Source organism: Macaca nemestrina, chromosome 1 (genome assembly GCF_043159975.1).
Source record: "Macaca nemestrina isolate mMacNem1 chromosome 1, mMacNem.hap1, whole genome shotgun sequence".
NCBI classification, from domain to species: domain Eukaryota; kingdom Metazoa; phylum Chordata; class Mammalia; order Primates; family Cercopithecidae; genus Macaca; species Macaca nemestrina.
Genome location: NC_092125.1, coordinates 115,646,635 through 115,665,278, shown reverse-complemented (window position 1 = coordinate 115,665,278; position 18,644 = coordinate 115,646,635). Strand labels below are relative to the sequence as shown.

Below are 18,644 nucleotides of genomic sequence, written 5' to 3'. Positions count from 1 at the left end.
GTTTTTAAAGAAGTAATGTCTAGAAATTTATCAGATTTGTTAAACAGCTGTAAATTCACAGATTTCAACATTTGCTGGAACCCAGCAGGATAAATATAAAGAAACATGATGCCTGAAAATCTGTGACTAGAAAAAGAAAAGTTTTAAACAGCCAGAGAAGAAAGACATTTACACTGGGGAACGAAAATAGAAATACTTCCTTCTTATCATAAGCAATACAATCCAGAAAACAATTGAATCATCTTGAAACTGTTGAAAGAAAAAAGTCGATCTCGAATTCTATAGCCACTGAAAATATTCTTTAAAAACAAAGGTGAAATTAAGACATTTTCAGGCAAATAAAAGCTTAGAGAATTTATTGCCAACAGACCTGTATTGCTAGAAATTTTAAGGAACTTTCTAATGATACCAGATGGAAAAGCAGATTTACACAAAGAAGGGAAGGGCACTGGAAACAGTAAATATTTGAGTAAATGTAAAATGCTTATTTTTTTCTGTTTTGGTCTTTGTTTAAAGCAAAAATAATAACTTGCATAGTGGAGCCTATAATATACATAGAAGAAAAATTTGTTACCACAGTTACACAGAGGATAGTATAGAAATGTGAAGCCCTTATATTATATGTGAGGTGATATAATACATAAAGGTCTACTGTGGGAAGGTTAATGGTTTATGTTGTAATGCCTAGAGCAGTCGTAAAAAAATAAGCCAGTAAAGAAAGTGGAATACTAAAAACTACTCAATCCAAATGAAGGCATGAATGGAGAACGAAACAACTAATGGGAAAAATAGACAATGAAAAGGCAAGATAGTAAACTTAGGTTGGTAGGATGTAAAATGGTAGAGACACTTTGGAAAACAGTTTGACAGTTATTCAAATGTTTATCATATCAACAGGTATATAGATAAATAGTTATCATATTCATGCAATGGAATACCACTTAGCCATAAAAAGAACCTTAACTGCTAAGGCACATAGCAATATGGGTGAATCTCAAAGACACGTTGAGTGAAAGAGCCAAACATAGGAGCATATACTGTATCATGTTTACATGAAATTTTAGAACATGCAAGACTAATCAGTAGTGAGAGGAAGCAGATTGAGAGTTGTTTGAGACTTGGTAGGGAAGTGTGTGCGTTGATTGCAAAAGGGATAAGGACATGTTTTGGAAGGATCGACTTGGTTTGTATACCAATCTTTGTTTTCATTTGTCATAACCCCATTGAATGGTGCACCTGAAAGGATGCATTTTTGTATGTAAATTATACGTCAATATATAGTTAAAAAGAAAAATAAACCAGATCCTATGCTTGGCTGAGGGGCTGTATAGTAACAAAAAATAACATTACCTTATAATTGAAGGACAATCTTAACTTTGAAAACATATTTTAAAAAAAGTTTGTAAAAATACAGAATTAAAATTAGAAGAGACCAATGAGTATTTAAAATGTAATAGACAACTCAAATTATGCTTATGTAGGCATACAGTTTTCCAAAAGGGTAGATGAGAATGTGTTAACAGATTGCTTTGGGACTGAGAGTGATTGGAAGAGGTAGAGGTCTTAGAGAGAGACTTTTTTTTTTTTAATTTATGCTTTTTCAGTGCCATTTAACATTTTAAATTATGAGTATATTACATATCCCCTCAAATTAAATGAAAATGTAACAAAAATCAGACTTCATTTAAAAATAAAAATTAAAGTTGTTATATTCATCTGCTGTCAAGGAAGTTTTTTACTTAAAAAATTTTTAAAGCATCTGCTATAATAAAAAGGTGAGAAGAAAGCCATTCTTACATTTCAGCTTTACTTGTAGACTAGTGTATTATCTGTCAAAAGCCCTTAAAGCAATTCAACCTTTGTTAATATACCCGAAGAAATTGGATGTATGGACTAAGGAAGACATCTATAAAATGTTTATCACAGCGTATTTCACAAAAGCATAAGTACAGGTCGAACGTTCAAGAGTAAGGTCATTTGTTAAGCAAATTTGGTAGTCCAACATATCAGGTAAAATAATATGTTGCCACATAAATGATATCATACATAAAATATTTACATTATAGTAATATTTTATAAGCCAGATTATGGCATCATATAATGAGAATGACCATATAGTGTGTTATTCATAAGAGTACAATTTCAGAATGAATGGGGGAGCTGAAATAATTAAAACTATTTAATTTTCAGAGTATTTAATCTCCGACAAATTGGTTTTATTTTATTGGGTATCCTGTAAAGTAATTCTGCTGTAAACCTATATTCTAAAATGAAATTATTAAAAACATATATTCTTGTGTATTTATCTAAATTTGAAATTATTGGCACTTTCAATTGACTCTTGCATGCTTTTATTAGAGAAGGTATTCTCCCTACAGTTGCTCAGAGCAAATTCTGCTTAATTGCAGGATATTCTCAATTCTAAATTTCTGCATATTAAAACGTTTAAATATTTCAGACCAGATATTGTTACAAATGCCATTCTTTTGCTTTCATTCAGAATACCTTCTACAAATCCGAGATATTTTTACATTGACTTTTATTTGTAATTATTTTAAGTAATCTTCCAGTTTAGATGACACAGAATCATATAGCTTCTCAATTTCATTCCATTGAAGTATACAGTGTAAATAAATCTAATTGAAAATAGGAACTCCATCAAACCATTATTCCTACAAATGAAGATACTTCAACTTAAGCTTACACATTGAATGCTTTAATTTCTTTAGTTCGTTCCTTGCTTTTGTTGGAATGCATTTCAGTATCAGCCTGTTTGCAAGCTTTGTTTCCAATAATTGCAGTTTCCTGAAAGCTTTACTCCATTCTTTCAATACATTGATTAAATATATTCAACTGACTTTCAACAAAATGCAAATCAAAATATAGAAGACTCATTATCAAAACAATTTAATATGATTGTAGAATGCTTAGGTTGATTTACTGTCAAGAGTTTACCAAACATTTTTAGAGTCTTTCCTTTTGCTGGTGGTCAGGTAAGAGAAACATCATATGTTTTGCTTTCTTGTTTTTGTTTTCTGGTATTCCTTGCAAATTTTTTGTTACTCAGGTTCTCTGAGTATGTATGTAAATTTCAGTATCCAGACGTTTTACTTTGATCAGTTGAAAAAAACAAAACATGAATTTGCATGAAATTATGATCCGGTTATTTTTTGGCAGCTCATCATCATTTTAAGTTGGAATATTTTTGTCCTCAGCAGCATTATATCTTGTTCTTAGGAATTTTCTTATTTTTCTGAGTTGCTAGGATATATGTAAGTATCAAATTTAATATTTTAGATTCTTCCTGTGACATGATGTAAAAAATGTAAAAACTTTGTTTAGAATTTAGTATTTTGAAAAGTGTTCCTTTTTGACTTTTGGCTAGAAGGTCTTTTTATAGAGAATGGCAAACTGTTGGACTTCCTAAGTTTTGTTTTTATAGTTGACTACACTGTAATTCATCCACTATGCTGAAACCTAGTTAATCTTTCTAAATGGTATGCTTTATTCCTTAAGTATGTTATAATCTTTAAAGTTATTCGTGACTTTCCATCACACTTAACGACTAAAATTTTACCATGGCCTACAAAATTATTACATAGTCCAGATTATACCTTGCTTTTTAACCTCATCCTGTGTCATTCACTTCCCCTTACTTTCTGAACTCTAGCCAAACTAGCCTCCTTCCTTTCCCTCAAGGCCATTACATTTGCTGTTTCCCTTACTGGGAATTCTGTTTTTCCAGATCTTTTCATTACTGGCTCCTCATCATTCAGGTCTCAGTTCAAATCACATCATTTTAGAAACATTTTCTCTGAACATAATATGTAAAGAGCCTTTTTTCTAACTCACTCTCTATCCCTAGTACTCAATATTCTATTTTTCCTTTTTAATTTTCTTCATAGCAACTCTCGCTATTTAAAATGATCTTATTTATTGTAGGAGCAGGAATAGTATATGTCAGGTTCACCACTCTCTCACAGCATAGTAAACACTTACATTTGTGAAATGAATGACTGTCTTATGTAGTTACTATATCCATATTTATTCTCTGATTCTCACTTCTAGCTATAAAATATCTTAGTGGTATTTGCCTTCCATATTTTCAGACAATTTAAAAATAGCTCTAAACAAGGAACTTTAAGCAAGGTTGTCATATGTTCTTACATTTATTTTAATGTTTTCTAAACACAAATAAAATATAAGATGTGGAATTGACAGAGTACAAGTGAAGATAAGATGAGAAAAAATATGTATAAATACATATGTTTTTTGAGACGGAGTTTCACTCTTCTTGCCCAAGCTAGAGTGCAATGGTGCAATCTCAGCTCATGGCAACCTCCGCCTTCCGCGTTCAAATGATTCTCCTGCTTCAGCCTCCCGAGTAGCTGGGATTATAGGCGCCTGCCACCATGCCCAGCTAATTTTTTTGTATTTTTGGTAGAAATGGGGTTTCACCAAACTGTTAGTCAGGCTGGTCTTGAAATCAGGTAATCTGCCTGCCTCGGTCTCCCAAAGTGCTGGGATTACTGGCGTGAGCCACCCCACCTGGCAAAAATATTTATATTTATACTTCTCCCTTTATATCCTAGAGAATGGTCTAGAGTTCTTGTAGGAATAATCTAGGAACTCTGCTGCTTGAACAATCTAGACTTCCAGTTCCAACCATGAAATACCTTTTATCAGACTACCCTCCTACCAAAAGCAGTCATGAAAGCTAGACAAAATATGTAAAACCAAATGGTTTGAAGACACTGAAATGCAATTAACTCAGGTAGAACTTGAGGGGCTATGATCCTAAGGTCGTCGCCATGTAAACATTGGCTTTTTCCCTGAGGATATGTTCTAAATCATGTTCAGAGCAATAGAGGCCATATCTAAAGTGGCAGTCATTTCGGGCAGAGGAGACAATGGTCAGGCCCTGGAGCTGCTAAAATGACCGAAACATAGGGACAAAATCTCATATGGAAAGAAATTGCAGAGGAAAAGCCCAAAATTTATGGACAAATTTCCCTCAAATCGTTGGTGATTCTATAACCACATATATAGGGCAAACAGGACTCAAAGAAACCCAGCAGAAAATAGCAGAAGGAAATTAAAGGGCTAAGGAGAAAATTTAACAGCCACATGATAGTGGGGAAACAGGTTAGGCTGCTTAGGTGCCCTTGGTAAATACCCCTGGCTTCCAACTGAAATTCCCAGGTCCATTTCTGGAAGTTGGGGTAAAAACGGAAATGGACTGGCTTTAACAAAGCCTAAAACACAATATAGTCTGCGTTTACTCAGTCTGTGTTTAGAAGAAATTTAACCTTTTTAGAAGATAATGGAATTCAAAGCCTCTACAATTTTTCATTTATGTAGTCTGGCCTCAAATAAAAAATTACTGAACAGGTTAAAAAAAGAAAATGCAAGAGCATATTCTAGAGATTATATCTGCACAAATGAAATGTTTATGAGATTATTCACTGAAAAATGTTCATGATAACAAAATATTGGAAATAGCCCAAGGGACCATCATTAGGGAATTTATTAGACAAATTGTGTATGTTTATATAATATATTAATTTTCACACAGGCACTATCATCATTTGGTGCAAACCAGTTCTTTATTGTATGATACTGTCCCAATCATTTGCTACAGGGCAGTTTGTAACTTTGGACCTGGCACAATAAGTGGAGGTTGCACATTCAAGTTTTGAGACAACTCAAAATGCTGCCACACATTTTCATGTGCCTCTAGGGTGGGGCATTCCACTTGAGAATCATTAATATTATGGAATTCTGTACAACTGTAAAAAAAAAAAAATGAGAAAACTGTTTGTGAACTGATACGGAAAGACCACCAACTTGCTATGTTTTGTTTAAGAAAGGAGGACAGTGAGAATATATATTTGGATTGCCTACATTTGCACAAAACATTCTGTAGTCATATGTAAGAAAGGAATAAAAGTGATTTTCTTTGGGGCCTGGTGAGGTGAATGGAGATGAGAATGGGTGAAATATATTTACCGGATTTTAAAAATACTGTTTTAATTTTTAGAACATGGATTTATTACCTATTTAAATTTTTAATGCAATTTTAGATATAAATAAGCTATTGTGTCAGATATAATAATTTCTAAGAGATCTATTTAAAATTTACATATTCATTAAACAAATGTTTTGGTCTTTTCCCAATCCTGTCTCCTTTTACTTTTCCTTTTCATTCAGTGGAGTAGGGCGAAACTGGGGCTGGGCATCTGCAGGTAGCAGCATTCTGGCTGAATTTGGTACACTACATATGGAGTTCATCCACCTCAGCTACTTGACAGGGGACCTGATTTACTACAAAAAGGTTTGTTTTCTTGCCTTCTTTTCTTTGTTTGTTATAAAGAGTCCTTCAAAATTGGCCCAAAGATTTGATTAATGCTTAAAATGTTTGCCTTTCTAGATATATGTTTATTAGGGCTTTAGCCTTTATATTCTCTTTTGAAGTTACTCAAAGAAATGCCCTTTCTATTTAGGACATATTTAAAATATTTATTGTTATTTGAGAAGTTATAACTACTATTACATTTTTAAAAAATTTCATTGCTATTTTTATGCAGCATTGTGCTGCAGTACCTAGCCAGCCTGGTAAGACAAGAAAGACAAAATATGTTCTGTCTTTGTCCAGATGTTTAAGAACTGAAAAGGAAGAAAGAAAATAGTAGTTATTCACAGATTACGTGATTATTGACCTATTAGAAATAAGAGTTTAATATGTTTTTTAAATAGATGATCAATATGGATGTTAAAAATCAGTAGTATTTCTCTACACCAGCTACAAAAGGCAAGAAAATGTCATTTTGCAAAAAGATACCTTATGTAATAGAGCAAGAGTATATATGTTTCCTACAAATAAATCTTAACAAAAGATAAAGTTCAAATTTTTACTCAGCCATGAAAAAGAATGAAATCCTTTCCTTTGCAGGAATATGGATGGCACTTCTGGGGGACGTTATGTTAAGTGAAATAAGCCAGGCACAGAAAGACACATATTATATGTTTCATTCATATGTGGGAGCTAAAAAAAATTGATGTCTTGGAAGTAGAGAATAGAATGATGGTTATCAGAGGCTTGGAAGGGTAGTGAGGAGAGAAGGATAAAAAGGGATTTTTTAATGGGTACAAAAGTGCAGTTACACAGAATGAATAAGATCTAATGTTTGATAGCACAATAGAGTGACTCTAACAATGATTTGTTGTATATTTCAATATAGCTAGAAGAGAAGATGTAGAATATTTCCAACAGAAGAAATGATAAATGTTTGAAGTAATGGGCATTTCAGTTACTCAGATTTTATCATGACCTGTTATATGCTAGTATCAAAATATGTACAACTCTTTCATACCCATAAAAATTAAAAATTAAAATTTAAAAATACAAAACTTTATTAAATGACATTGAAGAGGATATAAATAAATGGAGGGATATCATATTTATGTATAGGTAAACAATATCATAAAAATTTCAGTCATCCCCAAATTTGTAGCATAAATTCAGTGCCAGTGAAATCTCTAATGGCCGTTTTCCTCCCAATGGAGCTTGAAAAGACACTTCTAGAATTTATACAGTAAAGAAACATTCTAGACACTTGTGAGGAAAAACACCCTGGCTGGATTTACATTGCCCAATTATCAACATTGACAGTGTAGTATTTGTTAATAGGGGCAAACAGATGAACAGAATAGATAGCCTTTAAACAGACCTACATATATGTAGAAACTTGTTATAACAAGTGTTGCACTGTGGATTATAATAGTTAATTCCAGGAACATTAAAGGCTTAACTTTAAAAAATAAAACACTGACATTTTGAGAATAAAAAATATATGCCCTTGGGGTAAAAAGGATTTTTACAATGGGAAACAAAAAATATTACCTAGTAAAAATACCCTATAACCCAGCAATTCCATTATTTGGTATGTACATTTACATTATATACATAGAAGCATTGTTTGTATTGGCAGTTTATATAATAAAATACAAAACAGCAATGAAAATATGAATTATGTTTGTATCCATTAGTTAAAAGAATATGATACAATTTTTGTAAAGTTCAAAACAAAGCTGAACAGTATATTGCTTAGGGATTCAAAATAGTTTTGATAAATTGTTGAAGTAAAAATAACATACAGAGATGAATCTCTGAATTAAATGTTTTATTTGGAAGCACAGAATTCCAATTCAGGGCATACACACAGAGTAGGGTGGTTGGTCCTCAATCCATCCAGAAAACAAAGAGAAGGTTGGAAGTTTTATTAGAGGAGAAATGTTATATATCGTTTTGAAAGGAAGTGTGTTGACACGAGTAAAGCTTCTAGAAGCTGTCTGGCCCTGATTGGTGACAGCAGTGGGTAAAACTATAATGTTAGGGTTATAGCAGCTGAGCTTGTGGAAAACGTAATTTTTGGAGCCAGTATTATGTGCCACAGGTGATTTTCCGCTGGGCCCTTTGACTCTGAATTAGTTGGGTATGACGGGAATGACCCAATTCATATAGTTTGCTTTCACAAAGTCAAGATAATGACAAATATGAAACTCAAGACTACAGATACATCTGGGATATAGGCAGTAGTATGTGAATGGGCAGTGGTAAACAGACCATCAAAGATGCTTGTAGTGTTGTATTTCTTAAATTGACATGTGAGTAGAGTTGAGATATATATGTATATTCCTTTCTGTTTATGAAATACTTCAACAGAGAAGAATTTTCAGGTAAATACAGCAAAACGGAACTAGATAACAGAATTTTCCCTGTCCTGACTAAATGAATAATAAAAAAAAATAAAGACAGTAAAAATTCATCAAAAGCAATAAAAGAAGGAAAAGATGTAACTTCATGTCATATTTGATAACCAAAATAAAAAAACAAAAACAAAAAGATTTCTGATTTCTGGCATGAGACATAAGTCTGCTCCCTACCCTATCCTGAAACCTTTTTGGGAAAAGAGAGTCAACAAATTCCTAGTATTTCCTATCAGTCTTGCCAAGGAGGCCAGTGCCCAGAGCATCACATATTTAATTGTCCACAGCTCCAGCAGAGTTCTCACCTCTCATCCTTCTTGAACACATAGGCTTCAAGTGATCAGATAGAAGTACACTAGTACTCCAGATCTCAAATTGTATCGAGGAAGGGAGAAACACACACACACACACACACACACACACACACACACACACGAAGAACTCAAGGAGAAATTAAAAAGTTCAGGCCAGAACTGACCCTTTTAAATGTGAACAATATAAAACAGAAAGCATGGCAATTGTGCAAACATACTTCTGGAAACAAAAGCGGAGTGGTATATAGCATGTAAAAGACTGATAAAGAATCCAGTTTCAAATTTTTAAAACAGTAAAAAAAAAAAAAAAGTCACCATGAGTAATTCATACTATAATAGAAATTAAATTTAACAGAACTCAAAACCAAAATAAAACAATAAAATGATACAAAAATATTGTGGAGCTAAAGAAACAAATGGAGACTTAAAATGATGTATCCCCTAGCTAATAAAATGGGAAATAACAAAGAACTCATTGCATATAGTGAAAAACTGAATTACTTACATGGAATAAAAGCAAGAGATAGTCATAGACAAAACAAAGGAAAAGCAGAGATTAAAAAGATAATAAATTTGTAAAATAAACATAATTTAACATATGGTCCTTCTTGAAGTAGAAAACCTAAATCATAAGAATTAACCTAAAAGCAGCAAGAAGAAACACTGCTGGGCACAGTGGTTCACATATGTAATCCCAGCACTTTGGGAGGCCAAGGTGGGTGGATTGCTTGAGCTCAGGAGTTCGAGACAAGCCTGGGCAACATGGTGAAACCACTTCTCTACCAAAAATTAGCCCTGTGTGATGGCGCATGCCCGTACTCCTCAGCTACTCGGGAGGCTGAGGTGGGAGGATCACTCAAGCTTGGGAAGCGGAGGTTGCAATGAACTGAGATTGAGCCATTGGACTCCAGCCTGGGCGACAGAGCAAGACTCTGTCAAAAAAACAAACAAACAAATAAACAAAACTGCAAATTCCATGTTTAACAAAATTAAGAGATACTTCATACCACCAAATAGGAAGAAAAGTAGGCATATAAGCAGTAAAGATCAGAGGGAGGTTTGGTATAAACAGAAGAGAGGATGTTTGGGGCTGCAGACTACAAAATACAAAACCAGTAGAGCACAGTTCTCTGAATTAGGTGGTGTAACTTGACATACAGAACTCAAATTCTCATGAGCAGCAATGAGAACAGGATCACAGGCTGATGGGGTGTACTTCTTTGGACCTTACTAAACATAATGTGTTGAGAAGCTGGAAAAACAAGTCAGTAAGGATTCTCACAGATAAGCTGTTTGCGCCTGCGGACTTTGGTGAGAGAAGGGAATGAACGACAGATTCACTATTGTGAGCAGTGCTGCATTTCCAATCTCAAGTGGCTGGGGAGAAGCAAAGTCTAAAAAAACGTATTTATATCTGGACTCTTACCTGGTGTTTTATGTCAAAACTTTCGGGAAAATAGTAATGAGTAATTTGTTAAAAAAGAACAGGTACAGAATTTATACAAAGATATTACCAGAAAAAAGGAAAGAAAATGGTGGCCACAAAATATGTAAAAAGAGCAACTGAAAATTCCGACCAAATATCACCATGAGAGAAAACATAATAAAGATTTCATCTCTGGAAAACAAGTATATAAACAGAGATACAATTGCTCAGAGACAATAAGATCTCACGTCAGTAACAAAATATAAGAAAAAATAGTTATCAACAAAATGAAGGCCAAAATGGAAGCAATACAAAGAAAGACAGTGTTCAAAATATAAGGAGCTTAGATGACAAAATTGAGAAAAACTAGTAAATGTGTGGAAATAAAAAGAGACAAGAGTTAGAAAGAAAATGACAGATAAGGAAGAAAGGCGGAAAGAATTGAATAGTATACAGTTTTTGGATGACAGAAGAGTTAATTTTCTCCCCTTTTATAACATCATTCAGAACTATCTAAAAAGTAGTCTGTGGAATTTTTCAGATTGAGATTGTTATACATAGTGTTGGTCTCAAACGTGAAAGAACACAGGGAATATAGACAGCATCCTTGAGTCCATTCCTAAAACTACTTAAAGACAAAATCCAGCCAAATGAATGACAATGGGAAACCTTGTGGCAGAAGAATTAATATTGTACTCAAGTCCAGAAAAGTGAAGTATATATCAGGTCCTCTGAAAAAGAAGGGTTTTCCCAAGTCATTTATACCAGCCAGGTTATTCATCAAATGTAATGACAATATTCTCAAACAAAGAGGAATACAAGGAACATAACACCTCCTCCCACCCCCAGAGGCTCCCTTAAAAGCACTTACAAAGTTCACCCAATCTAGAGTTGAATCAAAATAAATCCCTAGGAAAGTCTCCGGCTTCTTAATCTATTTCATGATTTTTCTTTCCCCATTACCCTCAGGAAGATATTTTAAAATTTGGAATTTCAGGAACTTAAAGATATCTATTGTGGGAACAATTTTTAAAGTTCAACAGTTTGTTTTACTTCATTTACTTTTTGATCTGTTCAATTCAAATTAATACTTTTCAAAATACAATGGCATTTTATGATTCAATTCTCGTGAAGTTATTTCTGTTCTTATATTTGAATATATACATGTTGACTGTGTCTGGAATGATGTTTATAACTGATGTTTCAGATGATATTTCTAGGCAGTAGCATGTTGAGATTTAAGTTTCTATCTGTGTTATTTCCTCTGTATTATTTTTATTGCTTGATTTTAAAATAACACATATCTTATAAAAATGACTCATTTAAGAAATAGAAGGCTTTGTTGACTCCCCCCTGCCCCTCCAGCACACACACAAAGGCAGGGAATAGGTATAGATTCTGAGTAAGGAAAAACACAAAGCCTACGTTAACACCAAGCCTTGATGACACTTCTTTTATTAATTGCATTCTTAATTTTATTTTACTTAGGTTATGCACATTCGGAAACTACTTCAGAAAATGGATCGTCCAAATGGTCTTTATCCAAATTATTTGAACCCCAGGACAGGGCGCTGGGGTCAGTGTAAGTATTCTAGTATACCTGAGACTTTCTTAAAGAATTATTTGTCTGAAAACTCTTTGCTTGATGTAGTACAAAGTACACTACGTGGAGTTAGAAACCCTCAGTGTCTAGCCTTGTGGTCTACTGGTGCTGTTCTTAGCCATATTTCTTATCTCGCTTAGCTTCAGTTTTCCCACTTGTGAAATGGAAATGTTAATAACATGTCTCCTAAGAGTATTTTATTTCCTGTATTGCTAAAATATAGTGTGGCAGTTTGAAGGTTGTACTTAAAAACTCTTATTAATAAATTACCTCTTCATGTAAATAAAAGCACCGCTTAGGAGAGGGAGGTAGAGGAGGAGTATGAAAAGCAAACGAATATAGTAGATTACTAGAAGCAGGGCAGTTGTTCGAGTATGAAAAGCAAACGAATATAGTAGATTACTAGAAGCGGGGCAGTTGTTCTTGGATAAGCCATGTCTATTCATTCATTTTAGAAGAAGGCATCCTGGCCTTCATTATTTACCAGTCTCTGTGCTACGTTCTTAGAAGAGATTGAGATGGAGAAAGAACATAGGGTTTGGCCTGAATTCACAGGCTGGCAGGATAGGCCGACACATAAATGTTATTGTATAGGAAGGTACCAATTGTTACATGAAACTGTGGGAAAAATGATTCCCTCTGCCTGAGGGGAAAGTATTTTGTTTAGGGAGAGGGTAAGTTTTCTTATTAGAGCTCATTTATTTTTGAAGAAATTGATTTTTAAAAGTAACAACTAATAAATATTTATGTGGAAATGTGGAACTTACAGAATTTTAGTAATTGTAGGTTTATCAATGCTATTCTTTTTTAAAGGTTAGGAAAACAAGAACAAATAATAGAGACTGCAACTTTGCCACTAACAAAACACGATTCAGTTATTTTTGAGACTAATAAAATCCTAAGTAGTAAATAAGAGACAAAAGTAACGATCGTTTAATTTTAGTATTGAAAGCACTGCTGATTCTGCCAGTAAGAAAATATGCTGGTGTGAGTACCCAGAATAGGAAAACATTTGCCCTGGAATTGTCTTTTCGTTCCTTTCCAGGAAATTGTCTTTTATTTTATGAAAGGAAAGCAGATAGGTCAATATAATTATGTCTTTCATGAATCTGGAAATAGATCTCAATCTTTTTTGACTCTTTTTATACTTACTTTTCCTGTTTCCTGAAATTATTTACATAGGATTCATTTTTCTCTTTATTTTGAAGAAGATAAAAGCTCTACTGCCTAGAATGAGTGGGAATGATATTTTTTGGAAAAACAAAACCCTGAGAGCTGCATTTCTAAAATGTAAAACCATAGTTTTCTTACTTCAGATAAGAGTGACTGAATTGGATGTCTACTTAGTAATTTCGATGAATTCTATTATCAATCTTTACCCCTGTGAGTTGTATTGAGATTTGAGAATATTATGATAATATGATGATATAATATATATGAAAAATTATGTTCAGTTCCTGTCTTAGACTATATGCCAGTGTATATTCTATATGGTTTTACTATTTAAATGTAAAAGATGAAATCATAAAAGTACTAAAAACAGGGTTGAATATATAATCAGGAAAGCCTTTTCTAAGCATGTCACTTAAAACAGAAACTACAAAAAAAGGTGTCAGTTTTTCCTGTATATTATTGTTAACCTCTGTATTAGTCTGTTCTCATGCTGCTGTAAAGTACTGCCTGAGACTGGGTAATTTATAAAAGATAGAGGTTTAATTGACTCACAGTTCCACAGGGTTGGGGAAGCCTCAGGAAACTTACAATTATGGCAGAAGGGGAAGCAAACACATCCCTCTTCACATGGTGGCAGGAAGGAGAAGTGCCAAGCAAAGCGGGGAAAAGCCCCTTATCAAACCATCAGATCTTGGGAGAACTCACTCACTATCAAGAGAACAGCATGGGGGTAACATCTTTCTGTACCGTCTCCAGAGTATGTACATTTGTGTGCTTTTTGAACCACCAACTCATTTCCAGCAGTTTATTCCAAATAAATTTTCAGAGCTGTATATTAAAGTTTATTTACAACAGTCTTGGGGTTGTTTATAATAGGGATAATTTGGAAACAATCTGAAGCAGTCCTAACAGAACTTTCTGTAATGAGGAAAAGATTCTATTATCTGTGTTATCCAATACAGTAGTCACTAGCCACATGTCACTGTTGAGCACTTGAAATGTTGCTAGTATGGTTGTGGAATTACATATTAAATTTTACTTTAATTAACTTACATTTAATTAGCTACTTGTAGCTTGTGCTTCTACATTGGACAGGGCAGTTTTTAAATGTCTTGTAATAGGGATTTGGTTAAATACATTTTGGCCTGTCCAGATACAGTATACTATTCAGCCATTAAAAGTTATATTTTAGAATACCTGACATAGATAAATATGACATATCTAGAAAGATATTTAGAAAAGGAGAGGAAACACTATAACAATAGAAACCAAAGTGTTATGTGTGATTTTCTCTGAATTATTGTTTTTATTTTCTCCTTTTCATTTGCTGTTACTATCCAAATTTGATTATGAACATCTCTTACTTTTGATGTTAGCTTAAAAACATTTTTAAATAAAAAAGAGAATCCCATTTTCCATGCCAGTATAAGGATACTTAAAAAAGTAAATCACAGTTTGGGAATTGCCAGCCTTGAAATGATCAAAAGTAGAGCATTGATGACGTGGAGGCAGGAGAACTGCTTGAACCCGGGAGGCGGAGGTTGCAGTGAGCTGAGATTGTGCCACTGCACTCCAGCCTGGGTGACAGAGCGAGACCCTCTCTCAAAAAACAAAACCAAAACCAAAAAACAGAACTCTTTCTCTTCAGCATTGTGTTGAGAAAACTGGATAGCCCCATGAAAAATAATGAAGTTGAACCCTTAGTGTATATTATCTACAAAAATTAACTCAAAACAGATCAAAGACTCTAAATTTGAGAACCAAAACTATAAAACTCTTAGAAGAAAACATAGGTGCAAATCTTCATGACCTTTGATTTGACACTGGATTCTTCAGTATGACACCAAAGGCAGAGGTAACAAGACAAAATTAAAGATAAATTGGATTTGATTAAAATTGAAAATTTTTTGTGCATCAAAGGATACTATCTGTGAGAAAGAAAGACAACCCACAGAATGAGAGAAAATATTTGCAAATCACATGTCTTACAAGGGTATATACACAGAATATGTAAAGAACTCCTACAACTCAACAACAGAAGGCGAACTACCAAATTAAATAATGGGTGAGGACTTGAATAGTCATTTCTGCAAAGAAGTTAAGCAAATGGAAAATAAGTACACGAAAAAGATGATTAACATTAAAATGCAAATCAAAACTCAATGAGATACCACTTCACAGCTACTAGGAAGACTGTAATCAAAAGGATGAAAAATAAGCATTGGCAAGGATGTGGAGAAATTGGAACCCTTGTACACTGCTAGTAGGAATGTAAAATGGTGTAGCTGCTGTAAAAACCTAACAGTTCCTTAAAAAGTTAAACATATAATTACCATATGACCCAGCACTTCATCTCCTCTGTATATACCCAGAAGATTTGAAAACAGAGACTGAAACAGATACTTGTATCCCATTGTTCATTACAACATTATTTATGATATGCAAAAGGAGGAAGTAACTCAAATGTCCAACAGACGAATGGGTAAACAATATGTGAGTATAAACATACCATGGACTATCCATAAAAAGGAATGAAGTTCTGATACATGCTATAATATAAACAAACCTTGAAAACATTATGCTAATCAAAAAAAGTCAGTCACAAAAGGACAAATATTGTACGATTTCACTTACATCAAATATCTAGAGTTGTCAAATTCATAGAGACATAAAGTAGATTAGAGTTGACTGGAAGCTTTGGATGAGAAGAAAGTGGAGAGGAGAATGGAGAGTTATTGCTAGAGTTTCTCTTTGCAGTGATGAAAAGTTTTGGAAATAGGTGGTGGTGATGGTTTTACAGCACTGTGAATATAATTAATGCTACTGAATGGTACACTTTCAAAATAGTTAAAATGGCAACTTTTGTGTTATATACATTTCATTACGATAAAATTTACAACAAAAAAGATAACTTTTATTCCTCTGTTTTTTCCTCACAGAATAAATTCAAATTACTTTATAATATATTCACTCTCAGCAGTTTTTAATTTCGATGTTATAGAAAGAGCCATTCACTGGTTATTTTGGCAGAAGATCTTTAAAATCCTAGTGAGCTGCCCTGATATCCTTTTAACAGCTGTAGTCCTTACAAAATTGCCCAATTTGTTCCTTTTAATGTTTTTGTATATTTTATATCAGCTTCTGAAAAGTATATCAAATTTTATTATCTTTGAGCAGTATACATCTGTCATATTTATAAATAGTCTGCAAAACAAACATTTAATTGAACTGAAATTTAACAATTCAGCTTTGGCTAACTGTATTATAATTAGAGTAATGATAATGTCTGTGACTTGCACATAGCAATCACAGAGAATAATTACTGGTAATTATGTTCAGGAAAAGTACTTGGCAACAGATATAAAAGAATATAGTAAGAAACCTAGATTTAAAGGCAAATTACTAGTTTTTTTTTTCTTTTCTTAAACTTTATATTTTTACTATTCTAAGCACAATACTTAACCTATGTCATTTAATGATTAAAGTGAAGAAAATATAGGAAATCAGTCATTACTGATTCATTGTGTTAATATTACTAAATTTATAATTGTGGAAAAAACAAGAATGAACATGTTATTTTGAGTTAGAAAATGAATTCTGATTGTCTTGCTTAATAATTTAGATAATTTATTTAGCTTCTCTATGCATCTTTATCTGTTCTAATTGTACTTATTTAATAGAAAATTCATATGGGTCATATTTATGAGAAAATATATTTGAAAATGCTTCAAATTAGTTTTTACTCTAGAATTTCCCATAAGAAGACTTCAAGAAATAGCTTCTGTTAGAAACCTGCCATTAACTGTATAACATGTTGAAATAAATCATGTGAATCATTGCTATTTAGGAGTGTTTTATAATATATTATCCATTTCTGAATATCAAAAGGACCTTAGAGTGACATGGTTTATCAAATTTGACATGTAGGCATATACTCTACAGGAAAGAGAAGTAGCTTCAAGTTCCTTAGTGGTATCCTTTTGCTTTAATGTAATTTCAGATGGCCTGTAAAGCAAGATGGACAGAATTCTCACTTGAGAAGGGTTTTTTTTTTGTTTGTATATTTTGTTTTTATTGAAGATAATTGACAAGAAAATGTAATATTCTCTGTACTGTTCAATAATAAGGTTAATTTTGTTTTAATATGATTTGTTATTATAACATTTCCAATTCACATTCTTCGTTTTGCACTCAGTGAATATATACTCTCTTAAAAGTTAAACAAGGCGTAAACCATAAGGTCTCATATTCAGACACTGACAAGAAACCGGACCAGGTTTTGAGAAAACTAATGAGAGAACAAGATTACTTTTATTCTATTAAAACTGTCTATAGAACACATTGTAATAAATAGGCTAAATTAAGAAAAGGAAAGGCTTAAAGCAGAAGGACATACTAGAAAGCCAATATAATACGGATCTGGATGTAGGATAGCTGTCTGTGGGAGTGGTAGTCATTGTAGATTTTATCTTTTCCTTTGTATCCTACATTCATTCTTCACTAAGTCTTGTCAGTTCTATTTCTAAAATATTCTTTTCCCCATTTTAATTGTACCTTTTTCCATTTGGAATACCTTCCGCCTTCTCTATGTCCTCTTATCAATAAATTCCTACCTATTCAATTAAAACAGAAAAGGAAACTTCTAAGTTAAATAAGCTCTTTAAATATAGTAGTCTCTCTTGCAACCACCTGTTAGGGAAAAGGAAAAATATTGGGGTATATATATAAATACCCATTAAAAGATTAATATCAATTTTATGTGTGATAGTATTATAGGAATATATTTTCTCTACAGGATGTTTGCATTCATTAATTTCACTGATACTAAATATCAACCACTGTTCCAGATGCTGGGTATATAGATGAGAACAAGTAGACAGTGTCCCTAATACCCTCAGAGAACTTACATTCTACTGAAGAGATACGAAATAAACAAATAGATGATGTGATGTAATATAATGGTAAGAATTTCTTTTTTCTTAAAGCACTTTTAGGACAATACATTCTTTTGCTTTTCTCATAGACTTACTTAGCTTCATGCTTCACTCAGTCTTTTTATTATTATTAGTCTTCTCCTTTACTCCTAGCCTCTTAGTGTTAGAATGCCCTAGAGCAAGCTTTCCCAGCCTGGGTCCCTGGATGACTTTGAATGCAGCCCAACACAAATTGATAAACTTTCTTAAAACATGAGTTTTTTGTTTTTTGTGTTTGTTTTTTTTTTTTTTTGCAATTTTTATAAAGCTCATCAGCCGTCATTAGTGTTAGTGTATTTTATGTGTGGCCTAAGACAGTGCTTCCAGTGTAACCCAGGAAAGTCAAAAGATTGGTGGACAACCCTGCTGTAGAGGTCAGTCCTCCA

At 33.1% G+C, this 18,644-nt stretch overlaps 1 protein-coding gene across 4 annotated transcripts in view; it reads left to right on the top strand.

Moving 5' to 3' along the window:
- The window catches only part of LOC105479101 (mannosidase alpha class 1A member 2), a 168,703-nt gene that overhangs the window by 86,069 nt on the left and 63,990 nt on the right, over positions 1 to 18,644 (top strand). For all 4 annotated transcript variants that reach the window (XM_011736913.3, XM_071092678.1, XM_071092275.1 and 1 more), the window contains exons 7-8: positions 6,211 to 6,334; positions 11,998 to 12,091. In XM_011736913.3, the coding sequence (XP_011735215.1) occupies positions 6,211 to 6,334; positions 11,998 to 12,091 (218 nt within the window). The remainder of the gene's footprint in view (positions 1 to 6,210; positions 6,335 to 11,997; positions 12,092 to 18,644) is intronic.